Source organism: Psammomys obesus, unplaced genomic scaffold (genome assembly GCF_907164565.1).
Source record: "Psammomys obesus unplaced genomic scaffold, mPsaObe1.curated_primary_1811, whole genome shotgun sequence".
NCBI lineage: Eukaryota > Metazoa > Chordata > Mammalia > Rodentia > Muridae > Psammomys > Psammomys obesus.
This window is the reverse complement of record NW_026592548.1, coordinates 145,119-162,770: the sequence shown is the minus strand read 5'-3', so window position 1 is coordinate 162,770 and position 17,652 is coordinate 145,119. Positions and strand designations below refer to the sequence as shown.

General features: G+C 37.8%; 1 protein-coding gene across 3 annotated transcripts in view; it reads left to right on the top strand.

Moving 5' to 3' along the window:
* Window positions 1-2,815: 2,815 nt before the first annotated feature.
* Window positions 2,816-17,652, top strand: part of Wls (Wnt ligand secretion mediator) — a 133,370-nt gene continuing 118,533 nt past the window's right edge. For all 3 annotated transcript variants that reach the window (XM_055614303.1, XM_055614304.1, XM_055614302.1), the window contains exon 1: window positions 2,816-3,177. In XM_055614303.1, coding sequence (XP_055470278.1) covers window positions 3,072-3,177 — 106 coding nt within the window. In that variant the 5' untranslated portion in view covers window positions 2,816-3,071. The remainder of the gene's footprint in view (window positions 3,178-17,652) is intronic.

Below are 17,652 nucleotides of genomic sequence, written 5' to 3'. Positions count from 1 at the left end.
TGTGTGTGTGTGTGTGTGTGTGTGTGTGTGTGTGTGTGTGTGTGTGTATGGTGTGGTATGGTATGCAGGTGCCCATGGAGGCTGACAGAGGGTACTGGATTCCCTGAAGCTAGATCTTGCTTTTATAGGTGAAAAAATTGAGCCTTGGAGCTGACTAGTAACTATGATATACTGTGGTTTCAGACAACTGGGGCAGGGATCTAGATTCCACACCAAACCTATCAGGAAAAACATTCAAGCTTTTTAATCTACATATTCATGTTATCACATTGGGAAATGATGATCTGATAGTCGCTATTAATATTTACAAAATAACAGAAAATGACATCTTAAAAGCATCTCATGGAGATATTCCTATCCCAAAACCCACTTTATGAGAAAAGAGTAACAAGTTTACTCAAAGCTTTCCTTTACATGCAAAGATCTATTCAAGACCAAAGACACAAGGAAGGTACCTGTGGTGATTTGAATGAGAATGTCCCACTCTGTAATAGTTTGATTGAGAATGCCCCCATAGGCTTATATGTCTGAATACTTGGGCCCAAATTGGAAGGAGTAGGAGTAGTCTTTTTTTGGAGAAAGTTTGTCACTAGGTGTAGGGTTTGAGGTTTCAAAAAGCTCAAGGATTCCTAGTTAGCTTCTCCTCTACCTCCTACTTGGAAATCAACTATTCCTGTTGCCATGGCTTTCCTTTCAATCATGAACTCATTGGCACTGTAAGTCCATATAAACTCTTTATTCTGTAAATTGCCTTAGTCATGATGTGTTATCACAGAAATAGAAAAGTAACTAAGACTCCATCTGATTTTGTGCTTAGGTTTGATGACGTAAGGACAGCTATACAGAAAGGTGATTTTTAAAAGGCCATGAGCCAATAGAAATGAACACTTTAATTTTAGCAATCCCAGTACACCGTGTCTAGCAGGAGCCCTATGGAATCAGGATTTCTATTTCTTCCTCTCTTCCCTCCTTTTGTGTACCTCCTTTTTCTCTCTTTAACACACACACACACACACACACACACACACATAAACTACCACATAGTAATTATACAGTGAATGACAAGTAGCATGAAGTTTCTTCAGAATACTCTTGCAGTTTTGGTATCCTCTAGTGCTCAGGAAAGAAAGAGGAAAACACATTAGAGGTAGTAAGTAACTGTTAGGCAATGGACTGAAGGAAAAAAAAACAATATTTAAAAACAGCTATAGCCATGGAACTGTTAAGGTCTGCTGGAGGCCAAGAAGATAAAATAAAGTTTTATATAGGTGCAGCCCAGTACCTGTCTAAAGGAGTAACTGACCTAGTTGGGGACTAAGAATGACCCTGTTCATGTATCTTACATGGTGTCATCTATAAGGCAATGCAGATGCAAAATATATCAGAGGAGGACAATATTTCCTCCACAGGAAGAAGACAAGAAACAAGGAATCAGGTATGCTGGTGGCTTAAGAAAACCTATGTTGGGAAGGCAAGGAGGCACCTTTATAAAGCTAAGGTGTGATGTGAGTTGTATTGGCAAAATAGACAGTTTATGAAACATGGAAGAAAAGAAAAACAACAACAAAAAAACAGGCCCTAAGAGTTTAGGACAGACAGCTCAAGAAATCTTTTAAGATCTCTGGTCACCACTTTTCCTTGAACGTAGTATATAAATATAAATACATCTCTCAAAGAGTCAATATTGTCTTTTCTCCTTCTCTGCCTTCCATAGGGTTTCAATCTAGGGCCTCAGACCATGTGTTAAACAAGAGCTTTCCCACAAAGCTACATCCCCAGATCACTTTTTAGTTTTTATTTTGAGATAGGGTCTGGAAAAGTTATTCAGGTTGGTCTTAAATTCCTATTCTTAACTTAGCCTCCCAGTAGCTGTGACCACCCACCTGAAACTCTGACAGGTTCTACTTAATGTATGTACTATCTAACCCAAGTAAAATCCTTTAGGCTTTTGAAATGCAAACTGTGGGCTTGGTTAAACATTCATTCATTTATTCATTCCACAATACTTCCTGCAGTATCTCCTAGTGTGAGAATTTTGTTAGGCACTATGGGAGGGTATACAAAGAGAATTTAACTTGGTCCCAATCTCTCAGCACTCTACAGCTTAGTAATGGAAACAAATGTGCACACACAAAATCTTATAATAGAAGGTGAAAGTGTGAAAGCAGTGTTGGAGATACCAACTCTTAGCAAGGACATAAAAGGGGTGTTAAAAAACAAAACAAACAGTTTTAAAACGAATTTGGTTATGAATTAACTTTAAAGCATTTAGGTAATAGTCAAGACCAAGACTGGAAATCCAGGGTGGAGTGAGGAACAGATTTGATTTGACTAGAGAGCCAGCCCTCCTAAAAAGGACAATGCAGCCAGGTATAACCCAGGCTAGGGAGAAGGAATCTGAACCGAGACCTTATTTCTTCTCTTTATAATTTGATTTAATCTTCATTAGATTCCTTTTTAAAATTCACCTTTTTCCTAGAGCTTAAGTACTTGGTGGTGGGGTGGGCTCAACGGGTAAGATAAGGGTTTACAAATCGGCCCGTGTGCAACTTAAATCCCTTACTTTGGGAACCAGACAAGGAAACATGTTAGAGGCTGTGTATGCCAAACCAATTTAACAACACAGCCACCCCACCCCCACCTCCCTCAAGATAACAGCTGTTGCCGGGGCAAGCTACAGGCCAGACCTAAGGGCGGGTAGCCAGAGCTGGCGGGAGCTCAGATCCCTGAACTGGCGGGCCAGGGTTGAGGAAGAGAGGGAGGGAGGGAGGAAGCGCGAGAGGGAGGGAGGAAGAAAGAGAGGGAGGCGTGTCATGTGATCCACTTCCCTGCTCCTTTAAGCGTCCACTGGCTGCCGAGCGGCCGCAGTCTCAGCTCTGGGCATCTGGGGTATCCGAGCGGCTTCGCCCAGGGATCTACGCGGGCGCCTGGGGTCTGGGTCTCACCTCCTCTGTGCCATTGCACCCTTGAAGTTTTGCAGCACCAGGAAAAGAGGACAAGAAAGAAGAAGGGAAGCGGAAAGCATACCCTAAAACATTTACTTAAAGGAGAAAAGAAAGGGGGGCGCAGAAATGGCTGGGGCAATTATAGAAAACATGAGCACCAAGAAGCTCTGCATTGTTGGAGGGATTCTGTTGGTTTTCCAAATCGTTGCCTTTCTTGTGGGCGGCTTGATCGGTAAGTGTGAGAGCTGCAAACTTTCTCCTTTCCCTTTCTTTGGCCCTTCCCTCTTTTGCCTCTTGGGCTACTTGTTACAGTATCGCTGCCTTGCTTCTATGATCTAATTAGTCCGGCTATTGTGCTTAAGAAAGCAGAGCTCCATGGGGCTCCATGGGGCACAATCCAGTCTAGTGGCAAAGAGAAAAGGAGGGGAAAAGTTTTGGCCTAGTTTCAGTATCCACTTGAAAGGCAGGAGGGGGTGGGGGTGGATCTTAAGCATGGCGACGGATCGCGAGGAAGTGCTGGGTCGCAAAGTTGATTGCTCCCCCTGCTCTTTCCCTCGCCGCCCCCGTTTCCTTCTCGGTTCCCTTCCAATCATCTCCGGGAGGGCAACGTAATCGACTTTATTAGGAATAACAGGAGAGTCGGGAGCTAAGCCTTGAGCCAGCCGCGAGCTGTTACTGGCTCTGGCTTGTGTAAACGCATTCGGTTGTCTTGGCTAGAGACTAGGGCTGGTTTTAAGGTCTCAACCTTTAAGCCCTAGGCCTTCACGCTGCACCCCACCCACCTCTGGCAGTGGACTGGTCTGAGCTGGGGATTAATAGCCGGCCGGAGTAGAGTGGCTTGAGAGAGTCCTGGCCCTCCCAGCACGAATTTGGAGAAGGCTAGCAGAAAGGTGTTGCTTTTGCCTCTTGTCCGCTCTGCCATCTGCCTTCCCCCTCTGCTATGAGCCCCAATATCCAGTGAGTCGGAAACCTGGGGACCTTCCCTGGCGCCTGGAGGACGTTTCCTGCTCCTTCCTGGGCTGCCCTCTGGTGACAGCTCCCAAACCCCAGAGACGGCGCCAGGGTGACTTTCCCAGAGTGCACTGACCAAAAAGGCTTCCGACGTAGGAGACCTGCTTCAGTATCCACTCGAAAAACTCAACTTCCTCCTACTGTCCTTTCACCTCATGTCCCTTTCTCCTCAAGATTCTGGACAACCTTGGACAAACTTTAGTGCCAACTTCGAAGCGGGCGCGTCTGGGCAGCTTGCCTTCCTTGGGGCTGGCTGTTGCTCTTGGCTGGGTGAAAGAGCACAGGCGGGGGGTCTGTGCTTCTTGTAGGAGCCTCTGAGCAGCTCAGGAGCTCTTCAGAGGGGTCTAGAGTAGTGAACACGGTGTTTTCCCTCTAGACTCGGGTGTGTTGGGTTCGCATTCCAGAGAGTCTGATATTGCCAATCTTTGTAACAGCGAGGCTAAGTATTTTAAACAAAGGAGAGTGGGAGAAGCTTCAAGAAGGGAGTTCTGAGGAGGTAGAGACATGTATCTGTAAAACCAGAGTTTTCCAGCCTGTGTCCTCCGTATGGGTGAAACATCTTTATCAGTGTATAAACACACACACACACACACACACACACACACACACACACACACCGCTTTGGCTTTTGTTTCGCTACGCCATGTACAATCTCTTTTCTCTGTATTGGATTTTCCAGGCTCTTAATACTTCTCTGCTGGGAGCTGTAGGCAGCATCAGTCTCCGGCGCGCTCACAGTGATTATATCGCGGTTACAATTACACCTCTTGTTTCTCTTGATGAGCAGTTGCAGTTAGATGCTATTGGATCTTAGGTGATTTCAGTGGCAGACCATAATAAAATTTCTTGCACCTTGTGCTTTCAGAATTAAATTGGCCTATTATCCTTGTCTGACCTTCTCCTTTGAGGTTTTTGCACACAGTAAACCATTACTGTTTCCTGTAGCTGCAGGCCCACTCCCCCACCCCCACCCGCTCGCCCCCGAAGCTGATGTGGATCCATAGAGCTCTTGGTTCCTGTAGTAGGTTTCCTAGAGCACTTCTGGAACTAGCATGTTTCTGACCTTAACCATTTCAACAGGGGAGATCCAAGGGCACTTGTAAGTATCTGCTGGACATTAGAATTACCAGACTTAGAGCGATTCAAATTAGGGTTGTCTGTAGGAAGTAAGTAGTGCTAATGTTGTCCCCTCTCCCCCCTCCTGGCCCATACACACACACCTTTGGTAGAACTTGGTTAGTGAAGCTGCAGGCCCTGCCCTGCCTACATTAACAAACTACTAATTTTTCTTAGAAAAGAAACATCTGTAACATTTCTTGGAGGAAGTTTTTGCATAATTGTGTCATGCAAAACAATTGTTTCCTCTCTTCCAGTTGTAGTGACTGTCCTCAGTTCTGGTCCTGAGAGTTAATAGATTAGATGTAGCCCACACTGAAAAGTGTTTTAGTTTGAACTTCTTCCACTTAGAGAGTAGCATTTGTTTGTTTGTTTGTTTGTTTTTGTTTTTTCTTTCAAATAAGTTTAGGTAACCTATGCTCTCTATATGACCTAAATACAGAGAATGAATATTAACAAGTACATTACATGTTTTCCACTCAGCTTCTATAAATTGAAAACTAGATGAAACTGTTTAAAGCAGACTAGTTGAATCAGTACTTGGAAAAACAGTTTATAGGCTAGGTAGTAAAGGAAAAAGATCAGACACTTCTGCTCTCAACAGTTAAATCAGAATTCTGCTAAATGCCTCTGCTACTTATGTGGCCAGGTACACTCATCATAAACTAGTCGTCCTAAGGTATCTGTTCCTTCCAACTATAGTCAGTGTGTTACTTTTGGATCATTGTTATCCTCCATGAGAGAAAACATGGCAACTCAAGGACGAATCTCAAGGGAAAGGTCCTCATTGGAAACACATGGCACAAACAAAACGAAAGTCCTCATCTCCTAAGCAGCCATAGCAAATCAAGAGTCTCAGTGACCAGGCAAGTCGCTTAACCAATAGGCTCCTCTCTTTACTGATAGATAGATGAGTTTAAGATCCCTTTTATCTCTGATTGTAAAATCTTTTAGTATTCAGAGTTTTACATGGTGTTTGGACTAATATTAAATGGTAGCTTCATAAAATCAAGGGGAAAATTTTCAAAGCAGCCATAAAAGCAAACAGAAGGGATTGAGTTTTGGTTTTTCAAATCCCCTGTATCTTAAAGGCCTTCTTATCTAACTAGTTTCTTTGCTTTCTGATTGCATTTGTGTTTTTTTCATATATCAGGGTCTAGATATTGCTGAACTTTTCATAAAATTTTGCAAACAGGCTCTGTAAGGAATATCTTGCTTGGTAGAATTTGGTAGATTTATAATTTCAGTGATTTATGTTTTTGTTAAAACATTGAGATGCTAACCATAAAATTAGGCATCTTTTTTATATATTCAGAAAACTTAATAAGTGACTGGCTTTTTATTTTTTTAATTTTTAAAAATTTGTTTAATTTAATTTTTGTATTCAAATTAGTGTGAAGGTGTCAGATCCCTTGAATTGGGGTTACAGATATTTGTGAGCAGCCATGTGTATGCTGGGAATTGAACCTGGGTCCTTTGGAGGAGCAGACAGTGCTCTTAACACTGAGCCATCTCTCCAGCCCCAGTGACTAGCTTTTTAAATACATTTAATACTTTAGAACTCTAAAAGAAAAAAAAAATATTTTGACAGGTATAGCTTAATCTTCCTGAAAACCAAACCTGAAAAAAATCTTAATTTTTTTTTAATGGTGTCATGCTTGATAAATTTAGTTTGTGGATAAGCAGCTGTAGAAATTATAGAAAGGATGGGGAAGGAGACCGTGTCAGAAAACAAGAATAAAGCCCACTAGAAATCATGAACTTGAGTACATGGCTCATCATGTGTAGTTTGTTTATCTTCAGATTAATCATTTCTGGAGATATGATGTTTGAAGAATCAGGTCACTGTTTCACCTATTCTAAAATTATGAAGTGAGCAGAAATCACAACTGGATGAACTGGATTATGGTTAAGTTGTTTTAAGCAAATTTCAAATAAGAATATTTTAAACTTAAGTTGAAGGTAAAAGTAAACATTAGTTACAATTCTTGGTGAAGAAGCATCGTTTTTTTGTCAAGTCACAAGTAGGTCACTTTTTAAATGCTGATGATATAATAATATGTGTAAGACATGCATTCATTTAACACATTTTCTCAAACAGGCCTGTCAAGGTGCAGAACTCCCCATTATGCTATTAAATGGAAACTGTTGATGTCTTGATTGTTACCCATTCATATGAGCATTTGTCTGCTGCAGTTATTCATTTGAAAGTTGAAGAAAATTGAAAAATTGAATGAAATCATGGTTAAAACTTGGTGCACAGTTGTCAGCACACTAATTTTTCTATATGTATTATATATTAATGTGTATTAATGTTATGCTAGTTGTAATCCTGAAATTTTTGAGTATTGGTAAGAATCTTTTGTTTTGTTTTGTTTGCTTTTTTGAGAGAGTTTCTAGTACCGCAATCTGATTTCTCACTGGCTGAGGGTGATCTCCAACACCTGATTCTTCTTTCGCCACATCCCAAATTCTGGGATTATAGGCGAGACTAACCGCATCAAGCTATATCTTGTGAGAATGTTTAAAAGTACTAATTGGCTTTTGGTTGATACTTGTTATATTTTCTATATTTGATTATGCTTATTTTATAAAATTACATATCTGATCAAACTATACTGTTTTCTCTTTGTTGAATCCTAGAGAAATCATAGTACTGTGATTTATGGAAATCCTTTGTAATCTCATAAATTTATTTAGAGTAATCAGTTTTTCATTATTAAAATAACATTAATTGATGTGTAGCAAGCTAAACCTCTTGATTATTACAATGAGACAATGCTTGGGCTAATAGTCACTAATTGTTCTCTCATCTGATTATTTTAGTACCTCCCATTTGCAAATTTTTTTTCTGTAGTAAAAAGTAAGAGATATTTCCTGGAGATAATTATGAATAGTTTTCTGAAGTTTACAAATCTTCTGCTTATAAACTCTACCTTATTTTATAATAATTTGGCTTTTATTTTTACATTTTTATTTTATTATTTGTTTGATTGCTTGCTTTTTTGTTTGATTCAAGACAAGGTCTTAGTATGTACACCTGGCTGGCATGGAGATCCCTATGGAGACCATGCCCCATAGACAGATTTGTCTGCCTCTTGCTTCTCAAGTGCTAGAATTAAAGGTATATGTTACTACTCCTGGCAAGCTTTATTGTTAAATATGTACTGAGTGAGGAAAGATTTATATATATCTCCTTCATAAAGTAATTTTATAGAATGTCTTTAGCTCAAAACTTAGCCTAATGTCCAAAGTGCTTATCGAGGCCCATAGTATGCTCAGGACAGGGCTGTGAGGGAACATAGACCCTAAATAAATTAGGAGAGTCGAGAGCCCCTCCTGACCCACAGAAAATTTTCTATAATGAGGTTTCTCAGAACCACTCATTTAGTAAGAATTTGAGAACATATGAAACTGGAGGCTGTGCTATTCATCAAATTATTAGCTAGCTAATATTTCTGAAATATATAGATAAAATATGTTGAACATATATTGAATGTATATACACTGTGAGCCTTATTTTGTATAATTTAAGCAATAAGAAACTTTTTAATGGTATTACAGTTTTTGAAAAACATTTACTTTGTGTTTGTTTGTGTGCATGTGGTTGTGTATGCCATATTCAGTGTGTGGATCACAGAGGACAACTTGTGGGAGTTGTTTCTATCCTTTCACCATGTGGGTCCCAGGAACTGAACTCCCGTTGTCAGACCTTTACCTGCTGAACCTTTTCACGGGGCCATCATTAGTATTTTTGTACTCATTTTATTAGGTAAATAAATCAAGAGGCAGACAGTTCTAGTAAAATTTCTCAGGATTAACTGTTTCAGTCAAGTATGGAAGTAGACTCCAGTTAGTCTAATATCACAAACCAGAGTTTAATGATCCTTCCTAAATCATGACTTCGGGGTCTAAATAGAAATAATTTTAATGAAGAGAGGTATAATGAGAAAGAAACTGTAACAGATATTTCATTGTTAGTTATTGGATTACAAGGAAGGGAAGAATAATCTTTTTAACAAAGAAAGTCTAATTGTAGTGCCAAAGTAGTATCTTAGGAAAGATACGAAAGGTATCTTTTTGAAAAATTCAAACACCAGTCTTACTCCTTTCTTACAAGTTCTATTCAGCCCCATAAATGTATGAATGATCCAATTATCTGAGCAGCCTGGTTCTTTAACCAGAAAGAAAGATTGCTTGATTTTATATTCTCCAGATGGTAGTTTGACATATTTTTGTAGTTACATAAGAAGTTTGGACTTTTCCAAAGAAAGACAAGAGATAGAATCAATGGAGATTGGAGAAGTTTTTGGAAGGTATGGATGGCAGTAATGGGAACAGTTAAAACTTAAAAAAAAAAAAAAACAAACAAACAAAAAAACCAAACACCAGTCAGGTGGTGGTGGCACAGGCCATTAATCCCAACACTTGAGAAGCAGAGGCAGGCAGCTCTCTAAATTTGAGGACAGCCTGGTATACAGACTGAGTTTCAGTGCTACACAGAGAAACCCTGTCTTCAAATACCAAAACCAAAACCCAAATCAAAACAAACAACAACAACAAAACATTATCTTCCAAAATGACAATTTTTATGTCAATGTACAAGACCTTAAGAGTCAGCTCTTCAGAGTATGAGCTGGTACATTTTATTCCTGGAAAAATACTATTAAATTTTTTTTCTACAAAGAAAAAATTGAAGGTCTTGATTCTGATAGAAACTTTAACAAATTTACACAATCATGCTAGTTTTATTTGGGTGGATCTCTCCTCTGAGATTTGGAGATCATGGCATAATGGTATAAGTAGGCCAGATACAAGGAGTTCCTAATAGCAGTGGGAGGACAGGACTTGAAGATAAAGAAATTTTTGTGATTTTCTCTTTGAATAAAGAAACAAACTGAAAAGATTATTAAATTATGAAAAAGAAGAAGCCCTCTGAGACTTTTGCTTTTTTCTATGGCTTCTCAGCTCCTGCATCCAACCACCACATTCTATCACTGACACAGTTTTGTAGAGGAACAAAAGCAAGAATCACGCTGATGTCTGACCAGGAGCAGATGCTTGCCTTACAGTGACTGTTGACTTTTGGCGACTATGAAAAACATTTCAAATGTATTGATTTATTTAATGCTCATCACAATCCACAATGACATTACTGCTACTTTCTCCAGTTTTCAATTGAAGAAACATTTAAGAAACATTTTTGAAATGATCTTTATTGAATCCTAAGCCATGCTCTTAATGTGGGATATTGCTTTTCTCCCACTGTCCCTTCCATTTCTAAGATACACAAAGAGGCAAGGGTGAAGTTTCACAGAGACAAAATAGGACACAAAAGCTCAATCTCCTTTTTTGGCTTGTGCCCCTTCCTCAAGCTAAGTATTTCCATTGCTACCCAAGTACCAAAAAAACTGAGCTATTTCCTAAACAAACAATTTCAATTCCTGGCATATAACGGCTCTCATACCAACTGCTATGATTGTGACTATGCTTATAAGCCATGCTGAAGAGGGCTAGGCCTGAAAAACTCACATGCCACTTTGGTGACATAGCATCATGCAGCAAAGGGAGGATGAGCATTACAGAAAACTTGGGAAATGAGTGTGGAAGAGTGCCCCTGGGCTTCAGCCTAAACAATTGTTACTTAATATAACTGGTAAAGAAAAGAAGGCAATATGGGATTTCAAAGGAGATGATAGCAGAATATGGCCCAGGAAAAGTAAACTTAAGGCCTGAGCAAATATCCCTTCAAGATATAGCTAATCTGGATTTTTCATACTGTTTTATCTTGCTACTCACTCTCCCACAATGAACTAGTATTTTCATCTCCATTTAAATCCTGTACTTTCAACTGGAATTTTCTATTGCCTTTTTTTTCTTCCAGCTGTTTACTATTAATATTCTCAGGCAAAGGAGTGCTTTTTTGTTTGTTTTTGTTTTTAACTGGCCCAAACAAATTATCAGCCTTACTCTGATTAAGTCCCTTGTATAGCTTAGAGGCTTTATCCATGATGCATATGTCTAAGAGAAATTAAAACAAAAGATCAAGCCTACTGTGTTAGTTTTGGCAAGTATTAACATTTTTCTTTACAAAATAAAAATTTGATCTGAAAATGGTTGACTCAGAGTTTTTCAAGCTCTACATTAATAATTCCAATCTCCTGGATAGTACTGCAAATTCTTTCTTCTTTGTCTTTCCTTGAACCAAGCAGTCATGAAGCAACATGTAATTTAGTTGACATGATACCCACTTTCAGTCTTTCCCTACTTAGCATGTTTGCCTTCAGGTGATCATAACCAAAAAGCTGGGTTCCAACTTTGTTGAATCCAGCCTTCTCTAAAGGCAAGTATGCATTCTTGAAATCCAGTTTCTTTTTAATCTGCTTCTCAACATGTTTTATGCCGTCCTTTAGGCTGTAACTTGCCTCTACTGGGAAGGACACACCCCCACATTCCTTTCTTTGCTCTGTCCTTTTAAGCTGGTTCTGTGCTGCATGAAAGCCAGGATCCTGCTTTAGCTTTGCATTCCTAGTCTAAGAAGTTACAGATAAAATTCTTGAGGAGGCTATGAACAAATTGCTATCACCTACAGAACATGTCTCTACTTGGAAAGGATAAGATTCTTCATGTTGTTGGAGGTCAGGGATAGCTGCAATGGAAAACTGTGAGACCTAAATATCTTTGGTTGTTTTAATCTCTGGCTGCATAGAACCCACAAGTCTTTAGTACATGCTCAGGGAGAACAGAGATTTGCTCTAAGAAAACGATATTTCTATGTAATAGCTAATAAAAAGAAAGAAAAAAATATTTTGTTGATTTTTAAACTGAAAGAACACTATCATCTTTTAATTAGCATTTGTTTCCCTCTTCTCTCCTTTTTTTTTCTTTCTTTTTCTTTTCACAAATACCAAAAAACAGGACAGAAGGGCCTCTGAAAGGCTCTACCCTGCAGAGTATCAAAGCAGGGTATAATTCTCAGTAAGAATTATAGCCAAATTTTAGGCAGAGAGCAGGGAATCTTATGAAAGAAAGGGGAGATAGTAAGACCTGGAGAGGATAAGAGCTCCACAAGGAGAGCAACAGAACCAAAAAATCTGGGCACAGGGGTGTTTTCTGAGACTGATACCCCAACCAAGTACCATTTATGGAGATAACCAGGAACCTGTGCACAGATGTAGCCCATAGCAGCTCAGTGTGCAAGTAGGTTCCCTAGTAATGGAAACAGGGCCTGTCTCTGACATGAACTGATTGGACTGCTCTTTGATCACCTCCCTCTGAGAGGGGAGCAGCCTTACCAGCCACACAGGACGACAATGCAGCCACTCCTGATGAGATCTGATAGACTAGGATCAGAAGGAAGGAGATGAAGTCCTCATCTATCAGTGGACTAGGGGAGCAGCATAGGTAGAGAAGGAGAAGGGAGGGTGGGATTGGGAGGGGAGGAGGGAGGGATCTACAGGTGGGATACAAAGTGAATAAACTTTAATTAATAAAAATAAAAATTAAAAAAATTCCTCCATTACTTTCTTCCCTTACTCCACTCATTCAAGAAAATAGATTTTAGGAGGAGGATGAGTATGGCTTAGATTTTTATTAAAGCCAGGTTTAGCATGTCTATGAGACAGTATCTTTAATGAAGTAGGACTTATCTCAGTTCTGTCTAAGTAAGCCATTAACTCTTCACACTAAGAGAGCTGTTAAAGTTTTGAAAGGTGCTTGTGATTACTTGGGTGTATTGCAGTATTCTTGAGATATAGCTACTTATAAAACAGCTAAAGGTAGTGGTAGCTAAAGGTTTCTTGTATGATGGATTTTGTTTACTGAAAAACTGAGTTATAAAGTTATAAAGGAGGCTAAAGCAGAAAGGTCCCTGTTTTTAGGAAATGACTTCAAGGCCAGCTTCAGCAACTTAATGTAAGTAAAAAGAGGACCAGAAGTATAACTCAATTATACTAGAATACTTGTTTATTATATATGAGAAAATAAAAGAAAATGCACTAATCCCTTTTTTAAAGTTTTTCTGGTTCTAGAATTTTTATTTTATCTGCCAGCAGTAGTGATCTGATTTATCTATTTGTTATCAGACATCCTTTGAAGAGTTGGTAATATGTTACAGGCGGAGCATAGAATTTAAGTGAGACTGTAACTTATGCATTTGTTCCAGGTGTGCCTGCCAATAGGCATTAAAGAAATCACTATATGAGAGTTACTTTTCTGGATTAGAAGTTACCACCAAGTAACTTCTTAGCACTCACTTGCATACATTTTTATTCATCCTATATCTTGTTAGTTTTTGCTTCTCAGTTGGTTAGGCGTTACAACTAGAAACCCAACAATACTACTTTATGACCTTCCTATTGGCATAGACCCCAATAGTTCAAGAAGCATGTCATTCACATATTTGATAATCACAGTGGTTCTTTTATTTTGTTTTGTTTGTTTAATTTTTAATAGTTTTGACTATTACATTTTTATCTTAAATATTTTCCTTTTAATATTCTGGCTTAGGGTTGGGGATATAGTTCAGACAAGGCTATAGGTTAAATTACCAGTACTGCCCTCAAAATCTAAAATCCTGGGTCAATATGCAGGGCTACTTATAGCATAGGGAAGCCTGGGTGACAATACTTTTAAAGAAATTTTACTTATATGTTCTACTTTTTCTTGTTGTTAACACAAGCCTTAGCTGTTCTTCTGTTTTATAATATAAAACTGGAGCCATGATCCATTATGACATTTTTTTCTTTTTCAAATGCATAATATATGTTATAGACTTTTGAACATCAAATTGGAAGGAAAAAGATGATCTTTTACAATGCATTATCAGCTATTGGAGTATTAACTAGAACTATAGAGCTGTATTGTCAGCATTTTTTTTTTTGGGTGGTAGTGGTACTAAAGACATGTGCATGCTAGGTAAGCACTCTGCCAGTAAATGTCTCTAGCATCATCTGAATTTTAAAATAAAAATAATATAAATTATAACATAATATATAAGATAAACTATATAAAACTCCACCTTTAAGCTCCACCTTGTTGTGTAGTTTTTACCATAGTCAAGTACAATATGAGTACCAGAAATGTGATTGAAGAAATGCATAGATAAATGTACAAGTGTACTTTGAACTTACTGCAAAGGTATCAAAAATGTACATCTTTAAGGTCTGCCCTAAATTTTCTAGTGTTGTATTCCAGGCTGTATTTTCATTGTTTAAACATATAAAAGGCCTTTGTTTTTCTCTTGAGCATGTTAACAAAAGTTCATGCATGTATTCTGGGACATGTAGAAATATGTACTATTTTTGGAGTTGAGAAGAGACCTTCTCTTATATTGTGGAAACCAAGGCCAAGAAGAGACCAATGGTTTAAACCAAACCTCCTGTTCAGGGTCATTCTCTCTTGTTTATGTGTTTTTATCTTTCAGTGGGCATAAAGACAAAGAATTGACTGTGGTTGCTTGTTCATACTTGATAATTATAAAGGGGATATGCTCTAGTGAATATATTTCTAAAGTTTCAATAGTCAAATAGAGATGCTAAGTGATAGTGGAATACTTGTGATTTATTGTGTTTACAAAGTAAATATTTTTCTTTTGTTTCTGTTTTTTTTTTGCTTCTGTTCTGAAAAAAAAATATTTTAGAAAACCCCCAGTTTGACTTAAAAATGGGAATTTGTTTTTTTGTTTGTTTGTTTGTTTTGTTTTTTTTACTTTTCTAAGAATTTTGCATATACATGGTAGTTTTTGAGATTGAAAGATTAGATTTAAATAGGAGTTTAAATGTTAAACTTTTTTTACTTAATACGCTAGGTATAATGCTATTCTCTGGGAACACTAAGCAAGCACCCTGCTGGTGAGCCACGAGAAAGTGTGGGTTCAAGTCCTGGCTCCACCATGTATTGGCAATGCAACCTTGAATAATGACTTAATATGAGACTGATGGTATTCTTCAAAGAGGGCAAATTAGGATTACTAGGCCTATAAGATTATAAGATTGCTAAGATTAAATAAGATGTTAAAAGACTTCAGTATATGATCTGTCATGTAGTGAATCCTTAAAATTAAATAATGACTATTTTATTGTTAGTCTTAGGCCTTTTACCCAGTGTCCTGGGGAACCTGTTGCAAAGATTCCTAAAATGTGGATGGTTTTAGACTGTTCCTTTGAATTTAAAATCTGGTGAAAAGTAATAAATTTTCTTTCTCTTATCTAAATTTTTGATTAGGAATATAACAGCATTAAAAGAATTAAAAATAATAAAATAGAAAAATCTTTCTGAAATTCATCATTTTAATGCAACAATTTTGTTTTTCTCACCTCTAGTGTCTGAAATTCAAGCTTCACTAAGTAGAGACACTTAACAGAGGCTTTCTGTTGTCTTTCTGCCAGCTGCACAATTACTTTAGAAATTTAGCAATTCTTCCTCCTTCCTCCAAGCTCTGTTCTACTACTTAACTCAAGATTGCTATTGAGCCATTGAACCATGGGAAATTCATTTTCAAAATCTGCTTAATTGCTGTGAGACTTTAATTTGTTCTGGATGATGGTGCTAATGTCTGGGAACTGGGACTGAAGCCCTCCGAAGTTGTTAATTTAATCAACCGCTGTGCCCTTGCCTAATGAAGGGGCACCAGATCCTCCTCACAAAGAAGCTAGGTCCCTTCTGACCACCTTGTTCATGATGAATAACAGAAGCCCCACAGTCAGGTTGAGCACTTGGGGCAAATTATCAGGATGTCAGTCATGGAATCTTGGGCTGAGCTTTCTCAAATTAAATAGGAATTTAAGAGTTTTTAAGGTAGGGTTTCTTGTGTTCTTGTGTTCACACCTGCTAATATGAAAAAATTCTTTAATCATTGAGGTTCTGTTGCAGCTGGTCTAACATCTATAAGATCCTAAGCATCATCTCAGACTGCAGAGATGCTTGTTAACCACTCAAGTTTTCCATGGCTAGACTGGTGAACACTTGCTCTGGCCTCATGATAAATTAGCTTGTTTATTCCTCTTCTGCTTATTTCTATCCTGCTGTTGGTTAGTGTAATGAAGCAGAAGCCTATTGTGTATGTTCATTGGGTAGCAATCCTCTGGCACCAAAGAGGGTAATTGAGTAGAAAGGCGGATGCTGTTGGTGCATGGGAGAAGCTAACACCACATGAGGTCACCAGGCTTCCAGCTTTAACCAATGTGGACACAATGCAATTGAGATTCTGAAAAGGGTTTGTTTATAGTGTGAGAGTAAGGGTCAGTAGTTAATTTGAAATGCTGTAGGTGTGTTTTCCTATAACCAAGAAGGTACAGAGCATGTGTCATGGAAGATTGTAAATATCCTGGGGGGAGGGGGAGTAGAGTTGGGAAAGGGCTTTAAGACAAAGTGTTCTTAATAGTTCTAGTATACTTCTTATTACCTATCCATGTTTTCCTAAAAATTTTACATTCTTGAAAATGAGTTCACTGTAGAAAAATTACTATATAAATCCATGATTTAGAAGCACAATCCTGCCAAAGAGCAACTTGTTTTAAAGTAGTAGTTCTTATGATGTGAATGTATTGGAGTCCTGTAAAATATTTTAATATTATTCTAAAGACTGCCCAAATTCAGAAATTTATGTCTTTTATTACTTATAGTTGTCCTTACTTTAATGAGATAATATGAAAGCCAGTAGCCCTGTGTTTGTTCATAATGTGGCCTTTTGCCCATTTTAGGTACCTTTCCCAAACACTTCTGTTGTTTAAGATTTTCTTTGGTATTTATTATTTAATTACCTTTTTGAGATTATATAACTATGATTTTATAGTCACTCCAGATAATTTAAAGTTAGTGAGAGCCTACCCCTATACTACAAAGATATGTTATAAGCAAATATCCGGTTTTCAGAAATGACAGCAGGAAAAAACAAAAACAAAACAAAACAAAAAAAACATTGAGATTATGCAGGAACCAAAGATTTGCCATGACCTTTATCATCCTTTGTGGAGTATATGTTAAGTCTAGGAAATGTATTTGATATTTCTGATAACTCAGATTTGTGGAGAGCTTTTATCCTTCTTCAAAGTGCTTTTGTAGAAATCATCTCATTTGATCTTGTTAATACTCCAAGATAGTCTAGTCTACCAGGGATCTTCATATTTAAAGTCATGGGAACTGAGAAAAGAACTGTTTATGGTGTGCTTTGTTTGGTAAGGTGATTTGTGGTGATTAAAACTTGAAATGTAGAATTTATTGGCTACATGGTAACAGGTATAGGAAAAGTAAAAAAGGCATACTTGTATTTTTTTAATGTAGAATTATTTATTGTAGAAATTCCTGTACATTTACCAAATGTTACTTTTTGAGCCCTTTTCTAGGAGAAGTAAATGCTGTCTGTAGTCTATTTTCTTCATCTTTCTGTATATATAACTTATAGTTGCTTCAGTGAACAATTTTTGGCTATCGCTCTAAGTATTGTTTTGATAAACTGTAGTCTGTACAGGCTGTCAGATATTTTTTATTTATTTTTTTTCTCCAAGCAGAATCTGGTTCTTTAAATACTTGCATAAATTTTGAGCCAAAAAGCACTATCAAGAAAAAGTTAAAAAGCCAG